General features: G+C 39.5%; 1 protein-coding gene across 3 annotated transcripts; it reads left to right on the forward strand.

Moving 5' to 3' along the window:
- Window positions 1-14,148, forward strand: pex6 (peroxisomal biogenesis factor 6). Of its 3 annotated transcripts, none has more exons than XR_011977701.1 (18): window positions 1-1,213; window positions 1,305-1,477; window positions 1,686-1,769; window positions 1,869-1,974; window positions 2,516-2,646; window positions 2,790-2,901; window positions 3,517-3,719; window positions 3,998-4,184; window positions 4,282-4,358; window positions 4,671-4,803; window positions 5,162-5,367; window positions 5,812-5,873; window positions 5,974-6,082; window positions 6,573-6,689; window positions 6,798-6,875; window positions 7,155-7,294; window positions 8,192-10,865; window positions 13,414-14,148. XR_011977701.1 is itself a non-coding variant. In XM_072660548.1 (17 exons), the coding sequence occupies exons 1-17, from the start codon at window positions 2-4 to the stop codon at window positions 8,326-8,328; spliced, it is 3,267 nt and encodes a 1,088-aa protein (XP_072516649.1). In that variant the 5' UTR covers window position 1; the 3' UTR covers window positions 8,329-14,148. The 3 variants fall into 3 exon arrangements, 1 of the variants encoding a protein (XP_072516649.1); XR_011977702.1 differs by having other exon boundaries at window positions 8,192-8,492; window positions 8,875-14,148; XM_072660548.1 differs by having other exon boundaries at window positions 8,192-14,148.
- Window positions 14,149-16,525: the final 2,377 nt, after the last annotated feature.

Genomic DNA, 16,525 nt, shown 5'->3' on the forward strand with positions numbered 1-16,525 from the left:
CATGGCGTCCCCCACTAGACTGTTTTGCCTCGAACACTTTCCAGCGCATTTGCACCCTTTGCATGTCGTTGTCAGCAAGTCACAGTTCTCTCGGGTCTTTCCGAGTTGCAGTGAACTCACCTGCGTGTTAGTATCTCTTCGGGAAAGCCAACAGCCCAGAAAAGCGGGCATTTTAGTCTGTGCCCACGTGACAGCGGACGAAGAGATTGACTGCTGCGGGTCGGACACTGCTCTGAGTGTTTTTGTGAGCAAAACGTTTCTCCTGCACTACGACCTTTCGTCAGATTTAAGAGCAACAGCCCGACTGCTGCGACCCCTGCCACTTCACAGGATTGTTATTGGCGCTCGAACAAAGCAGAGTTTCAAATGGGCGTCCTCAGAGAAGTTCTCCAGTGTCCTGCTCGTGCTGTCGTCCTGCCATAAGCAGACGCTGTTCGCTCGACAAGGAGATATGTTAGTCTTGCCATACCACCCCCTGCTTGGTGATGACACCGCACAGGTGCATCAGTATTTGTCCGATTTGGTTGTATTGGAGTGCACACCAGTCACCCAGGGAATGATCACTGTCCACACTGCCGTTGTGGTCTCTGACTGCAGAGATCTTCCACCCAGTCCGGCTGTGCTGGACCTTCCCCTCAACCAGCTGAGCAGATATTCATATTCTTCCCTGTTCGTCTCTGACTTTGCCCACTATGCAAACAGTCTCGGTCCAGGCAGCTCATTATTGAACAATAAGTTGCTGCTCAGCAATGGCTTAACAGGTGTTCTTCAGGCTCTGGAGTGTAGGCTTGATGTGAAGGTTGTTGATTCCTCCTGGCTCTACAGGAAGGGTACACTTAACCCGGGAGCAGAGCAGGACGTCAAGGTGGACGTTGACAGCACAGTTTTTGTGAGCAAGAACTTGTTACTAAGGTTGGGCTTGTTTAATGGGGAATGGGTTGTGGCTTCATTGGGCCCTCCTTTAGGCAAGGCAAAGAAGCCCTCAAGGACAGAACTGGTGCCTAGTCCTGGAGGAACAGAGAGCGAAAGCACCTCTAAGGCTGCTGCCAAGGCCAGAGGGGATGTCCACCTTGTGAAAATGATGGTCTTTGATGGGGACAAGCTGTCAGAGATGGAGATCAATGATAATGTGGGTTTCATCTCACCTGTGCAGTGGTTCAACTTGTCCAAGGGTGAACCAGCACCCGTTGGGAACAAGGCCATCAAAATAAAAGTGAGTAATTTGATGCGTAGGTGTTTATGTCAATATTCAGACATGATTCGCACATTCTTAATGTGAACTGTTTTTAAATTGATTTCTGCAGCGATGGAACAAAGCTCCAACACAGACACAGGGGATGAAACTGTCTGCCAGCATGTGCTGTTCTGCTGTGCCTTTATACGCCAAAGAACTGCACATTGAAGCTGTTGTATCGCCGGATTACAACTCCCATGGACACTTTAATAGCATTCTCTTTAGGCACTTCAGCACACCAAGGTACATTATATGTTCGTGTGTTTGTGAACACCCCTTTTAATGAATGCATTCATCGACATAAGGCTCAAGAATCTAATAGAAAGCCTTACCTGGGCGGTAGAGACAGTTATTCCAACAAACTTCTTTTTTTTGTTGTTGTGATGGTGTCCCAATTCTTTTGTCCATTTATGTATGTTATTGTGTTGTGTTTCTGGGTTTGTATTTTTAGGCTTGTACAGCAGGGGTGGATTTTGAGTATCCCAACCCAAGGACACCCAGATCTTGTGGAGAGCAGCTCTGATGGAGTCACAAGGTTTTTATTCGCCTTATCTCCTTTTTTTTTGCGTATTACAAGTAGCTGTGTTATGGCTAAGCATGAAGCCTGTCTGTAATCTAGTGGTGTTCTCTGCAGGTGGCCTGTCTTATATTATAAAGTGAAACAGATAATAGGCTTTTCTGAAGAGAACGGAGAGGTGGCATCATATCTAGCAGACACAGACCACACCACTTTGTATGCGGTAAGAATGAGCTTGCCACCATTTAGTCTTGACTTCCTGTTAACTAACGAGACACTGATGCACAGCTGGCCTAGAAACAACAATTTTCCAGTTACTTGTGGCCTGTGGTCTTCTACAGGCCACCCCCCCCCCCCCACACACACACACACACACAACTTTTCACATACTGTTAGAGGGCTAGAGTCTGGAGCATCTGCACAAAAACAAAACCTATGCCCAATCAAATGGACTGGGATGAACCACAAACCCAACCTTACTGCCCTACATCAATGCTTTACCTTATTAATGCTATTGTGATTGAATCGTATCCCTCTAGCATTGCAGCATCTGGAAAAAAATAAAAAATCTTGAAGTGCTAAACTGAAAGTCTAGAAACACTGAACCTCCTGTTGCAGGTTATATTGGTTGCAACCGATGTTGTTCGGTGGAATTACCTCAGATGACATAATTAATAGAATGCAACACACATCATTTATCTCTCCAATGTGGATTTGTCACATTTGTGCTTAGATGTACTCAAACGGTCTTTGGTCATCTACAGAGAGACTCTACCCATAGCCTGGCACCATGTTTAGAAGTGAATTCATCATTCTGGACAAGCCTTTCCCCTCCTGGTCTCTCCAGCGTTGTTGAGCAGCTGGTCACCATCATACTGCCCCACCTCACTGAAAGGTCAGCATTCTTGCACTATGGATGATAAAAGCCACATGTAGCATTTGTAAAAGTAAGAACACGGTTTTATTTGTGAATTTATCTCAAATAATTTATTCTGGTGGCTTTTGGTTTACCTTTACTGTTTTCTTTGTATGTGAAAGGCATGCTCCTTTGAAGCGAGGGTGCACCGTTCTTCTCATTGGCCCCCGTGGAAGTGGCAAAGTCACAGCAATTAAGGCAGCGTGTAGGAGGCTACATCTGCATCTGCTCAAGGTATCAGTATACTTCCTAAACCAAGGTTCTTCATTTCCCTTCCTGGAGGGCCAGTGTCCAGCACATTTTGGCACTTCCCCTGATCAAACACACCCACTAAACCTGGCAGTTAACCAATGAGATAAATCAATGCTGATTAAGCAGGGAAATCACTAGCCCTCCAGGAACCAGAATTGGACAAATCCTGCCTTAAACCATTCAATCCAAAACTAGTACCCAGGACCCTCAGTCTAGATAAGTCACTAGATAAGTACTCAAACACATCACATAAACTATAGTAAAAAAAGGTAAAGGTAAAAGGTAAAGGTGCACGTATTCGTCACTGTACAGTGTGGACTGTACAGCGAAATGTGTCCTCCGCATTTAACCCATCTGGTAGTGAACACACACTCACACACACACACGTGTTAGGGGCAGTGAGTACACACACACACACCCAGAGCGGTGGGCAGCCAACTCCAGCGCCCGGGGAGCAGAGAGGGTAAAGGGCCTTGCTCAAGGGCCCAACAGTGGCAGCTTGCCGAGCCCGGGAATCGAACCCACAACCCTGTTATCGATATCCCGGCGCTCTAACCGCTGAGCCACTACCTGTAGTAACTACCTGGGTTGTTACAGGTGGATTGTGTGACCCTCTGTGGTGACACTGCAGCTGCATGTGAATCAAAGATGAAGGCAGCCTTCCACAGAGCTGAGATCCATCACCCTTGTGTGCTGTTGCTAAGGAACCTACAATTGCTTAGCCATCGGCGGGATGGCACTGAAATGGACTCTAGAGTAGTGTCTGCTCTTTGCCAACTCCTGATTGATGCACATTCAAGGTAAAGTAAAACATTATATAGTTGTGTAAAACTTTTTACAAGGTCTCAGATATGCTTAATGTGTAGTCAAGTGATGCAGCAAGCAAAATGTGTTGTTTTGATGATGAAGAATATGGACTGTAGCCTATCACATAGATGCAAGACTGCTAAAAGATTCAATAATGTAGAAATGTAGAAAAAAAAAAATCCATGGAGAAGTGCACTTTTCTTCAGTTAGATGTTCAGTTGTCACTGTCAACTGGCAATGGCATGTCATGGCAATGTTTTTCCCTTTGCAGCGTAATCGTGGTTGGCTCTGTAAATGACCAGCAGGAATTGTCCTCAGATGTGATACCTGCCTTTGTGCACCAGATGGCAATAGAAAGTCACTCTGAGGAACAGAGAAAGGCCATGTTAGCCAGTCTCAGTGAAAACCTCTTGCTGGGAAAAGATGTCAGTCTTGCCAAGGTTGCTAAACAGACAGCGGTAAGAGTGCATCTTTTTTCAAATCTAGCTTTTCAGTTATTGGATTTAACATTACAATACATAAGCATCCTATACCCCCTTTTGGTTCTGTCTGTAGGGTTTCGTCTTGGGAGATTTCTGTGCACTGTTCACTAGAGCTGGAAAAGCAGCTCACCGACGGGTGTTGGACATTTAGTGAGTTGTTCAGTTCTTATTTGTCTCCTTAAGGGATGGTTATTGAGAATACAAGACATGCACTATGCCATTAGTATGCATGAGTATTCATGTCAAAACAATGTTATTGACCAATTCATTATGTTAAAGTGTGTTAAAGTTAAGGTTAACTTAACATTTTATCCAAAGTGAAATCATTAACTTAGCCTTCCTGTATTTTACAACCGAATGACAATGATGGGGATGTTTTTTCTGTTACACGTCAGTGAAATTCTACCTAATGTTGCTTTAATTACATGATTCATATAGCAGTCTGTCTGGTCTTTTGTGTAGTTATCCACAGGAGGCCAACGCTCAGTTGGAGGAGGATCTGTGTGTATGTGGTGTAACCATCACGGCTGCTGACTTCACAGCAGCGTTGGACTCCCTACAGGAAGCCCAGTCTCAAGCCATTGGAGCACCAAAGGTTCTTAGCACCATGGTCAAATTCTCTCCTAAACAGCTGTACAGCAGTATGAAAAAGCATTTGCCCCTTATCCCAATTTCTCCCATTTTTGTATATTTGTCATTTTTTATGTTTCAGATAATTTAACTAATTTTAACATATGATAACATCAGGTAAATGGAAAGTGCAGCTTTTAAATGATCATTCAGTGGATGATGAGTATGTGAGACCACTGCTGTGCTCTATTTTATGGTAGTTTTGCAGTGTAGCTTATTTTGATGTTTGGTCTCTCAAGCTCTGCTGATTTTCCATTTATTGCCTGACTGATCATTTCCACTGTCTGTAACATTTGTATGAATAACTACGGTGTGAATGCCAGATCCCATCAGTGAGGTGGCAGGATGTAGGGGGTCTACAGCAGGTGAAGAAGGAGATCCTAGATACCATCCAGCTTCCTCTGGAGCACCCAGAATTGCTTCCACTTGGCCTGCGACGTTCTGGCCTACTGCTCTATGGGCCACCAGGCACTGGCAAGACCCTGCTGGCTAAAGCTGTGGCCACGGAATGCTCTTTGACCTTCCTCAGGTAGAGAGCTCTAAAATTACTTGTAACATTTATTTATTTATTTGTTGACTTCCATTGATAGTTAAACTGTGTTTTCCTTTTCCTGTATAGTTGCAGTTTAGGAAATATGTCATTTTTGTGTGTGGAGTGACTGTGACGAGATGTACAATTAGAACTCTCACCCTTAAAACATATTAACTTAATTCATCGGTTTTGAATTTGTAGGTTGGCACTGAGTTGGTGTGTTAAAATAAATATAACATGGTGCAGTGTAGAAGCACTTTTACATTAGGAAACAAGTCCAGGTTAGGATGTATAGACCTATGTCAGGCAATGCTGTAGTTAGTGTTTACATTTCTTTCCTTTTAAAAAAAAAGCAACACTTGATCAACTGAATTACATAATGTCATTTTGATCACAGTCCTGTAGGGAAACATCATTTAAGATTGTTGCTTTTAATTCCAGTGTCAAAGGTCCAGAGCTCATTAACATGTACGTAGGCCAGAGTGAGGAGAATATCAGAGAAGGTAAAGTCCCCATGGCACTGTTACAATACCTCAAACTGATCAACAACAGATTTGAACAGACTCTGAATAAAAGGAAACCCTTTTCCTGTGTGTCTCTAAGTGTTTAGCAAAGCTAGGGCTGCAGCTCCCTGCATTATCTTCTTTGATGAGCTGGACTCTTTGGCTCCGAATCGAGGTCGCAGTGGAGACTCAGGAGGGGTCATGGACAGGTCTGTCGCTTTTTAAGAGTGCATAGGCTGAAAATCTCCACTTCTCTTCATTACACAGCTCTGCTGGTTTATGCAGTCATAGTTAAGAAAATAAAATCAAGTCTTTTGACTAGAAATTCTGTATTAATTGAAAATATAGTTCAAGACTAGGCTTGATCCTTGTCTATTCAATTCCACAATACCATATACATGCAAAAACTGGCACAGTTACTGCTAAAGGGTTTGATTTTAATGTTTTAAATGTAAATTAGTTACATTTCTTTAATCTGAAAAAGAAATTAATAAAGAGAGAAAACGCATGCATGATATGTAGATCTAAAGGAAAATATAAAATTGTGCAATCTGTTGAGGAATGTATCAGCTGTAGCGATCATTGAGGATCTAATCTCCTAGGAAAAGATTCCTTATTCCATTGAAAGACAATTACACAAGTACAGGTTTCTGCAGGGAGGGCTGCAGATGAATGACAAGGTCTGCTTTACTGTTGTAGGGTTGTGTCTCAGCTCTTGGCTGAGCTTGATGGCCTACATTCCTCCAGTGATGTCTTTGTAATTGGAGCAACCAACCGACCAGACTTACTTGACCAGTCATTGCTTAGGCCTGGCAGGTAGGAACGCTGACGGCTTCTTTTGCCAGTTAGTTTCTGACTGACTCCCGGTACTGTTTTGCTTTTGTAATGAAATATTGATTCTGTGCTTTATTCTGTGCCCTGCAGATTTGACAAATTAGTATATGTTGGAATCAGTGAAGACAGGGAGGCACAGCTCCAGGTTCTCAAAGCGATAGTACGAAAGTGAGTCACTTTTGTTTCCAATGTCATAAATCCGAACAAACCTCCTGAATGATATTCCACATAATCTACAGCATTTCTACTTTTCAGATTTGTTCTGTGGGAAATTAGACATTAAAAGACTGCTAATATTGAATTTCTAAACTTTGGCTACTGCTTTAAATGCATGTTTTTTATTTACCATCTTTGTTGGTAACGCATAGAGTTTTGAGTTCTTGGTTTTGCTGAAGCCAGGCATATATAATGAAATTTCTTAAATGCCATGTGATTGTCTGCCTGCAGGTTTAAGGTGGACCCTAACGTCAGCCTCTCCGACATAGTTGGGCGCTGTCCTCTTCAACTCACAGGAGCTGATCTATATGCACTGTGCTCAGATGCCATGATGTCTGCTATTAAGAGGAAGATTTCGCTTATCAGTGAAGGTTGCATGCCTTAATTATTAATATTCAATGGTCCATTTACAGATAACCCATTACAAATACACAGCTACTGCAGCACAATCTTACTTTAAATCAAGCAAAGATATATCAAAAATTGCCTTAGTCAGTCAGTGTGGGCATGCTTTTTTAGTTTTGTTCAATATTAATATAATAAACAGTCTACTCAGGCCTTTAGGCATATAGCAGCTCCAGCTACGCGTGTGTGTGTGTGTGTGTGTGTATATATATAACTAGCCAAAAAGGACTAGTTATAATTGTCATTTCCCACCACCACAGTGGTTCAGCAGAGGTGAAGATGTTCATCCTGCAGAGGTCACCCTTTGGGCATATCTCACCATTTTATCTGTAAATTGGCTCTTTGTAAGAATAAAAGCAGGCACCAGTGTTCGTCTGATATTTAAAAAAACGTTTACTAAATTGAAAAAAAAAAAAAAAAAAAAAAAAAAAAAAAAAAATATATATATATATATATATATATATATATATATATATATATATATATATATATTTTATATATATTATATATATATATATATATTATATATATATATATATATATATATATATATATATATATATATTTTATATATATTATATATATATATATAATTTTTTTTTATATATATTATATATATATATTATATATATATTTTTTTTTTATATAATATTGTCTGCATATACTTTATGTATGCAATACCTTATTATAGGCATTTTAATACAAAGCAATGCAAAATCATCATTCAGATCTTAATAAACTTCATGAGAATTTGCCATTATTTGCTACTTATCCATTCTTTATTTTTTTTCCACTTTTCTAATACATTCTCTCTTCCTCTCTCTTTCCTTCTATTTCACGCTTTCTCTTTCCTTCTCGCCCAGGTCTGGAGTCAGAGAATGATGGGCTCACGCTCTGTGCTGAGGACTTCAGCCAAGCCCTTGACGTCCTGCAGCCATCTGTGTCTGAGCAAGAGCTGCACAAGTACAAACTCATCCAGCAAAAATTCACAGCAAAATAATACCATCACCACTACTGGCACCCCTGGCTGAAGTCAACCACTCCTGCATGTGACCGGTCAATATCAGAATCAGAAATACTTTTATTGATCCCAGGAGAGAAATTGCAGCTGTAACTGGCTGCATGCGCTCTCTTACCACTTCAGTCTGTGCGTTACTGGGAGAGGTGAGGAATGCACCAGCTCAACTAAGCCACATTCTGCGCTTTATACATTGTTATACACAAGTGATAACTTGAACTGATGTCTGCATTGATCTTGGAATTATTGAGTTACCATTATTGTCAGGCAATTTAAGAAACACTTTCCAAAATGAACCTTTCCCCCCCGGGTTTTGCTAATATTTTGCTCCTTTGTTGGCGTAATACTATGCAAGCAAACAAGCGTCTACCAATAGTAGGAAATAAAGTGCTTGGAATAACAGGATGTTTCAAGTGCTGAAACATCCAAGTGTTGTCCAAACCTAAACTTAATGAGGGGGAATATTTAATATGCTCCTTGTGAACTAATGTTTACTGTCTCTTCCCTTATGTATCACACTGCATTAAGGTATGACCTTCCACAGGAAGATAAGGCTACAAAAAGGAGTCCTCGCTCCAAAATAGCATGTAAGCGATTTGTTTGCCAGTTGCTACCATATTTGCAACCCAAAAGAGCGTTATAACTGGTAGCATTCAAATTTATCCAATCAGTTTTGTCTGTTGCAAGCTTTTAGTATAAAACAGTTAATTAACAAAATTAGATGTATATAATTTTTTTGCACACCTCAATAATACATTTGGTCACACTTTATATTAAGTGGTAATGTATTGTAATTATTTCTTTAATTTGCTATGCAAATGTTTTGTATATTTGTTGGAATATGTAAAACAATCCAGAATGCTTTCTATTTGTTAACTAGCTCATTTGATTGCAAGATAGAGAATATAAAGATAAACAATTAAAAACAATTTTCAGATTTAGTGAAGCTTTACTTCTTAATCTGTTATGTTGTGATAACATACTTCTTACAAAGGACAAATAGGACGGCTTAATATAAAGTGTTACCTTGTTTATTTGATGAAAAATTAAGTATTTAAATCCTGTGAAAAGATGAAAAAGTAAACGTATCAGATTTTTGCAACAAATCTATGTCATGGTGACATAGAAGCTAAGAGGAGGGGAAAAAAGACAATATGAACACAAAGGACAGAATTTCAAATAAGAAAATAACTTTGATTTCATATGTAAACTTTCAAACTGTGCAAGCCTTTTTTTTCCAACTTACAGTGCTTTCTAAGTCTAAACCAGTGAATTAGTCCTAAATGGACTTTTTTCTTTTTTTTTTTTTTTACAATATTTTTGTATTTGTTTTGGTTGATTCTATATTTGTGAGATTTAATATTAAAATATGATTTTTGATTATTTACTTTTGAATATGCTCAGCCATTTTTTTTAATGGACAGCTTATTTACTTATTGAAGTAGCAATTTAGACAAACAGTAGTTGTTTTGATTGTTTCGGTACTTCATCTGTCAACCTTAAGTCTGTCTACATTAAGTACTACAAGAGAGATCTTTTTTTTTCCTTTTTTTCTTATATCCATCCACTCACACACAATCACTTATAACAAAATCCAAAACTCTGACCAGAGAACAAGGGAATAAATAGCACTTCTGTTCACCCAGCATTTGGCAGTGAAATGAAAAATAATGTACAGTCACACTCAGTGTAGTGTCATAAACCATAACAAATGTGTATTTTTTAAAGAGGAGGGATGTACACATGGCTGTGTGTAGGGTAAGGGTGTGCCCAGATTTTAGTCGGGGGGCCTGGACCTCTGTGGCGGGTCTCTTGCTTTCACGACAAACTCTGATCCTCTCTCCAGTTTGCTTTTGCTCTTAGTTCGTTGAGTCGGCACAAATGGATAAGTTATTTCCTTTCCGTCTTGGGCTTCTTCCATTTCAACAGCAGGCAGGGTTACTCTCAACGACTCAAGAGAAATGTGGCATTCGATTGCAGGTTCTGCAATACAAATTGTGGATGAGCTTGGTTTTTCTTTATGTGAAGGGTCATATGTGAAGTATCGTCATTACACTGGATAAGAACTTGTGATTCAGTGTCATTTTTTAATTATTATTATTATTATTATTTATATATTTAAATACTGGCCAATGATACAAAATCCTATCCTAAAGCTTGAAAGACAGTATTAAACACTAGCCCAACAATACAGTTTGGTTTAATCTTGTGACAATAAATTAGGCACATTTTTCTTTACAGAATTGTGAGTTTTTCTTGTGTTAGTAATTTGTGCCAAAAACAACACTCTAAACCTCCTTCATCCTTGAATGGTTTTACCCCATGAGCCTGTTTACAATACTTCCAAAGGGTAAAAAACATAGTTTTTAAAGAGGTTAACCTTACATGCATAATAAGCCATATTTACCGCTTACGTGGCCTTTGCTATTTTTGTGCGCTTCATCCTTTTCCTTCTCATTAGGGTGACCTGAGGCCTCTTCAAGCCCGCAATGAGCAGGAGCAGTCTGGGTCGGGACTTGGTGAGCCAGCTTCTCAGTAGCGTCCCCTTGGGAAACCTTAAACACAAAACATTGGCTAAGTCCACCACGTTGCTAGAACTGTAAATTACTGCTTTTACATGGATTTACTGGTTGAGCTTGAGTTTGAGCTTACTTTTTAGATCACCCAGATCTCTACATATGTATATATGGAAGACAACAGTTGTTCTGCCTTTTTTCATCATATTTATGTCTTCTGTGTAATGTTGCAGACATCAGTTATGACAGCCATGTTAGTTTGTTGGGATTTAGTCTATTATAGCAAAATGTAGTCTGTCTTTTACTTGTGTGCTGTTCACAATGCTTTCTCTAGCACTAATACATTGTATTTGCATGCATGTGTACAGATTTACTTTAGGTGCCTAATTTGTTTCATTAATTTGAACACCTTTTAAGTATCAGCAAGGAGTCCGTCTAAAAGACATACAGAAGCCAGGCTGACTAATCTGACTCCTAAGAGTCCAAAGTGCTTGTTTAGGTCCTAAGCAGCCTATTTTGCTGTATATCACTTTGTATCTTACACTATAATATAGAATAATGTACTGATCCTTCATAATAGAAGACCTCACCATAAGTGCATAAATGTGTCTTTTCAGCTCTCTGGTCTGTCTCTTGTTAAGCTGATGATGTGATGTAAAGTGATTGGATTCTAGTTCAGAGTGGACACCTTTGACTATAGTTCTGCTGCTTAGTCATCCTGTCTAATCACATCTGCTTTTGGCTATTTATCCATTCAACCAGCCTATAGGAGGTTATGCAAATGATCAACATTCTCATGGACTGATGATTGTAGCCTGGCAGTATAGAATTCATGCACAACCAATATAATAATAATAATAATTTATTTTAGAATTTGGTGTGTAAACCAAAGGCAGCTTCCCAGAATTCTGTTACAGATCACATAGTACCTCTAGCTTGGGATGTGTTTCTTCATGCAGCATTTATTTATTTATTTACTTTTTCGTTCTAATGGGCACATCCACATCGAAGTACCTTCCCAAATATATATAATATATATATATATCAGATGACTCCACCCCTTTTTACATGGTCAAAAAAACGGCAGAACAGTACCTCAACCAGTAACACTCCTCACCGAAGCACCATAGCAACAGTTTTAGCCTCCTGAATAGCGGCACCTTCAGACCCCCAAGCTCTCTCCCATTTTTGGGGTAATCGCACTCTGGCAGATAGAGGATAACATTCTGCATCCAATAATGCCCTTTGCTTTTATACATATACATCCTATCTCTCCCAGCCCCACCAAGGTCTGACTGCTGAGCTCAATGGAAAATATAAAACCTTCAATTGTTCAACTTTTGCTGGTCGAGCACAACCCAGCTGGCCAGAGAGAGATCTAGCAATGTTTAGACGTGCTAGGGCCTTGCTGAAGCCATTGTTGTGTCCCCGGCAGGCTTGATGTTAAATGTAGCGAGAGCAACATTGTTTGTTTAGCTGTCCCATTCTACCTTTCAGGAGATGGCCTGTCATGGGATTGGAGGTCAGACTTAGGCCAGGGAAGATTTTGCAACCTGTTTTGTTCCTTGAGAGGAGAAGTTGGGTGTGTGCATGTCTGAGACACATTTCAACGCACACCCATGCTGTGTTTATGCTCTGTTTGCCCTGTCGGATTTGAGCTGAATACAGTGGGCCCAATATAATATCCTCCACAGTGGCAAAGTGTAAGGTTGACCTTCTGTTGACCTTTCCATGACATCTTCCTCTTGAATCTGCCCTACCTATTTCTTAGCTGCAGGTCTACGCCTTTTTTGGATGTTGTCCAATTCAAAACACACACACATACACATACACACAACTGTAATCTCCAAATATTTTGCCAGAATATATCCTATGCAACATCACAAATTAAAAAACAAGATCACAGTGCTACTTGTTTTTGTACTTTCTCTGCTTGAAAACATTTTCGCTCCTATCCTGGACGTTAAGAACCATCCTGCCAGAGGTTGTTGACTAAAATTCCTGGAGTTGAGCTAGAAAACATAAGGAGTTTGCAGTGATGAGCAATATGAATGTTTTCTGAGTTCTAGTAGAAGCATAGACATGTATATTTGACACCCAGACAGCACGAACATCACCCAAGAGGATGTTGAATTTTCATAAATAGAACAATTTCAACATCTAGTTAATACATAACATTAAAAAATATATGAAACAATAGATTTCTTGGTTATGTGCAGTAATCAGTCCAGTAATGTTCACCAGTTATCAGCTTTACCTCAAACAGCGACACTCCTAACAGCTCAACCTGCATTCAGTCTAATGTACATCCACTATCCAAACTCAGTCCTTAATTGTATCCTCATACCAAGACAGAACTCAACTTTATCTTAACCATCTGTTTAGTTTTTTCTGTTACTAATTACATGTATATTTCTATCACGTTCCGTAAGAAAGAGAAAGTAGAAAGCAGTCCTTACCAATTGACCCCACACATTTGTTAGGTTATGCCCCCTGCGTCCCTGCAAAGGCACATATATGATCCTAATGGAGTTTTTTACTCTCACACTAGAAAGTTCAACCAGGATGGAAAAAACAAATCTGCTGGATAATAGGAGGCCATGAACTCCATGGGGGAGAGCTGGGAGGGGGGACTTTAAAAAGGAGGGTCCACTCAGCACTTCTCCCTGCAAGCGATGATGAACAGATGATCCCAACCTCTTCACCAATCAGGGTTCCACGGTGCCTGTTTCCATGACATCCGACACTACATCAATATAAAAGGTTCCACCGCTTTGACAAAGCCAAGAGAGTTTAGCCAAACTGTTTTCCCTAAAAAGGGAAAAATAGAGATCCAAATAAGATGTACGTTATGTCATTAACTAAAGAGTGAATGTACCTTTTATAACATCTGTCATTGTGTCATGTCTTTCTATTGTGCCGGAAGCTACAGTGTATTAATATACACACCACTTGCTTTGTTTTGGAGTGCTGGAGTTGAAGACTTCTGGGATTTATCGGCTGTAGTGTCGTTTTTTTCACTGTAGGGGGAGGTGTGGCACTACGGTACTTCAGGCAAAGGCACAGGGCTGAGCTACTTGAGGCTTGGTGGGTGGCAACACAGCCATACTCCAATCTGCAGCACTCACTGGGGCTTACCACAGAGGAAAGGGAGAGAAGGAGAGAGACTATGAGAATGGGAGGGGAAGGTGAGAGGCATGGGGAAAGCCTAGCACTGCATTGCAGATCAACAAATAAGAACAGAGGGAGGAGGAGACTGATTGAGAGTGTGCAGGGGATTCCCTGAAATGCCCAGAATAAAAATGTGTGTATTCCAAGGCGTAGCTGTGTAATGATTATTTGGAAATCTTCTATATTGACATTGCAGCTGTATTTGGTTTGTACGTAACATTCAGGCCTGTGCTTTAATGTTTGCTTCTTAATCAGATGGGGAACTACTAATCTTCCGTTTTGCTATAACTGCTGCTCTGCACATGCATGACAATACATGCTCAGGCACCTCAAACTACAAACTACAAGCTTTTCCTCTTTTTACTCGGAGGGAAAGCCATACTTTTCATATTTTTCATATATTAAGGAGCTAATCATAAGCCTCTTTCCCCAGAAAGCTGAAGTGAAAATGAATGACTGTCAGCCACATTAGGCGACTGAGGGAGTTTTGACTGCTCTGACATTCTTTAGGGTTTCCTCTACATCACAGTAATTACACTAACTTACAAAAAATATTCTGTGCACTACTTAACTGTTGTATAGGGGTATACTGTAACAAAAAAGAAAATGTGGCTCCTGAAAGTGTACATCTTGCCTTTTGTGTCCACCAAGACCTAAAGCACAATTCAGGCTCATTCTGTTGGGCCTAACATATAGACATTTTAGATGTTGATTTGGAAAAAGCATGGTAACTCAAAATACCAAAATATTAAACCAAATAATTATTACATAAATAATTCCAAATTTAATACTAAAGGAATCTCAATGTAATAATCACTGATTGACATTTTAGCTTACTTATGCAAGAATTGAATGAAATGAGCTGTAAGAGAGAGATACAGGTGATTAGCATCACATCAACCCTTGGTTTAATCAAACACCTGCCCTAGAATGCTCCGAGGATGAAACTGGCTCTGTGGTCTTAATCAGATTATAGCACACATCAGAGAAAACAGAGCTCTTTAATTACCACACTCTGAGGCCATGCGGGCAGTCACGCCAAAACAACCGATGGCAACCATGGCAAAAGGGTCATACTGTGTACACACTGCATATAGAATTATATCAAGTGTCTGCAATTTGATGTATGACTTGCTACTTTAATTAAAAGGGCCAGATAACTCCAAAATAGAAAAGTTTAAATGAATTATGATTTAATGATTTTTGATTTTTAGGTTTCCGTGAACAGTCGTTTCCTTGTGCTTTGGGTTTACATAAACTGTCTAATGCAAAAGTTCCCAAATGACACAGTTAGTATTGTTTTTTATTGAGAAGTAGTAAGCACAGCTTCTGTAGCTAATCAAAAATAAACCACAACATGTTCAGCAAATCCTAATCCACAGTTTCAGAACAGAAGTTTTCCAGTCTTTTGGGGTTTTTTTTGCCCAAATGGTGATAAAACATTGTCTAGTTTGCAATCTTGCATGCACAGCTTTAAGGTCTATTCACCAAAGAATTCTATGATGTTTAGGTCAAGTGACTTAGGGCCATTCCAAAAACTTCAGTTTGTGTCTCTTCTGGTTGTCAATGGCTGTTCTGAGGTATATTTGAGATGTTTATCCTGTTGAAAAAGCCATGGTTTGGCATCTGCATCCATGATTTGCTAGGAATACCTAGTCTTCCCTCCATCCATGCAGTATTGCCAATGATACCGATGGCAACACAACCCCATGATGAAGCATGATGGATCCACCCTGCGCTTCAGAAGTTGGCAAGGTGTTCTTTTCCTTGATTGCTAAAGTTCCTCCATTTCTCATGCACCATTTTCAGCAAAGCTTGCATTACAGGTTTCTAGCAGCCATAGGCTGGTTTAGATCTACCGGTGTTTTCAGCAAAAGTTCTTGCTTTTCCAGTTCCCCTGAACTGCTCTTTTGAAGAACATTGCACACTTGTAAATTTGATCAGCCAACAGCTCCTCAGTAAAACTGTTAACTGTAACTTGTCAAAGAAAATATTAAGGGTGTCCAAACATTTGCACAGGCCACATTTTGTGTTTTTTAGGTTTGACTGGTTACAGAGGCAGATTACTAAAGTGTGTAAAATAAATAAATATTTAGTATAAAAATATTTAATATAAAATATAATATAAAAATAAATATTTAGTTAAGGGTACCATCCTTTTTGTCCAGGCCTGTTTAATGAGTTTATTTTTTAAAATAACTGAAGCATGGTTCAAAATCAATGTCAGATTTTCATTTGTTCATTTTCATAAAATTTCTATTTATTATTACTTTTGTCAGATTCAAGTTATTTCTTTGACCATTGTGGGTTTTTCTTTTATTAACAATTACCAACAATTTTGTCCATGTATATATATATATATATATATATATATATATATATCAAAACAAATTGTAGTAACTACAAAATGCTGCATTAGTTTCAGTCAACATTTCAGTCATTGTAGATATTTCCGCCTGTCACTTAGACCAAATACAAACATTCTCAATAAA

This window comes from Salminus brasiliensis, chromosome 17 (assembly GCF_030463535.1).
Source record: "Salminus brasiliensis chromosome 17, fSalBra1.hap2, whole genome shotgun sequence".
NCBI lineage: Eukaryota > Metazoa > Chordata > Actinopteri > Characiformes > Bryconidae > Salminus > Salminus brasiliensis.

Excerpts from the sequence above, each read along its gene's own strand:
- pex6 (XM_072660548.1), top strand. The coding sequence starts at position 2 with ATGGCGTCCCCCACTAGACTGTTTTGCCTCGAACACTTTCCAGCGCAT. Across the intron at positions 1,214-1,304 it reads ACAAGGCCATCAAAATAAAA|CGATGGAACAAAGCTCCAAC; the intron begins GTGAGTAATTTG and ends TGATTTCTGCAG. Across the intron at positions 1,478-1,685 it reads AGGCACTTCAGCACACCAAG|GCTTGTACAGCAGGGGTGGA; the intron begins GTACATTATATG and ends TTGTATTTTTAG.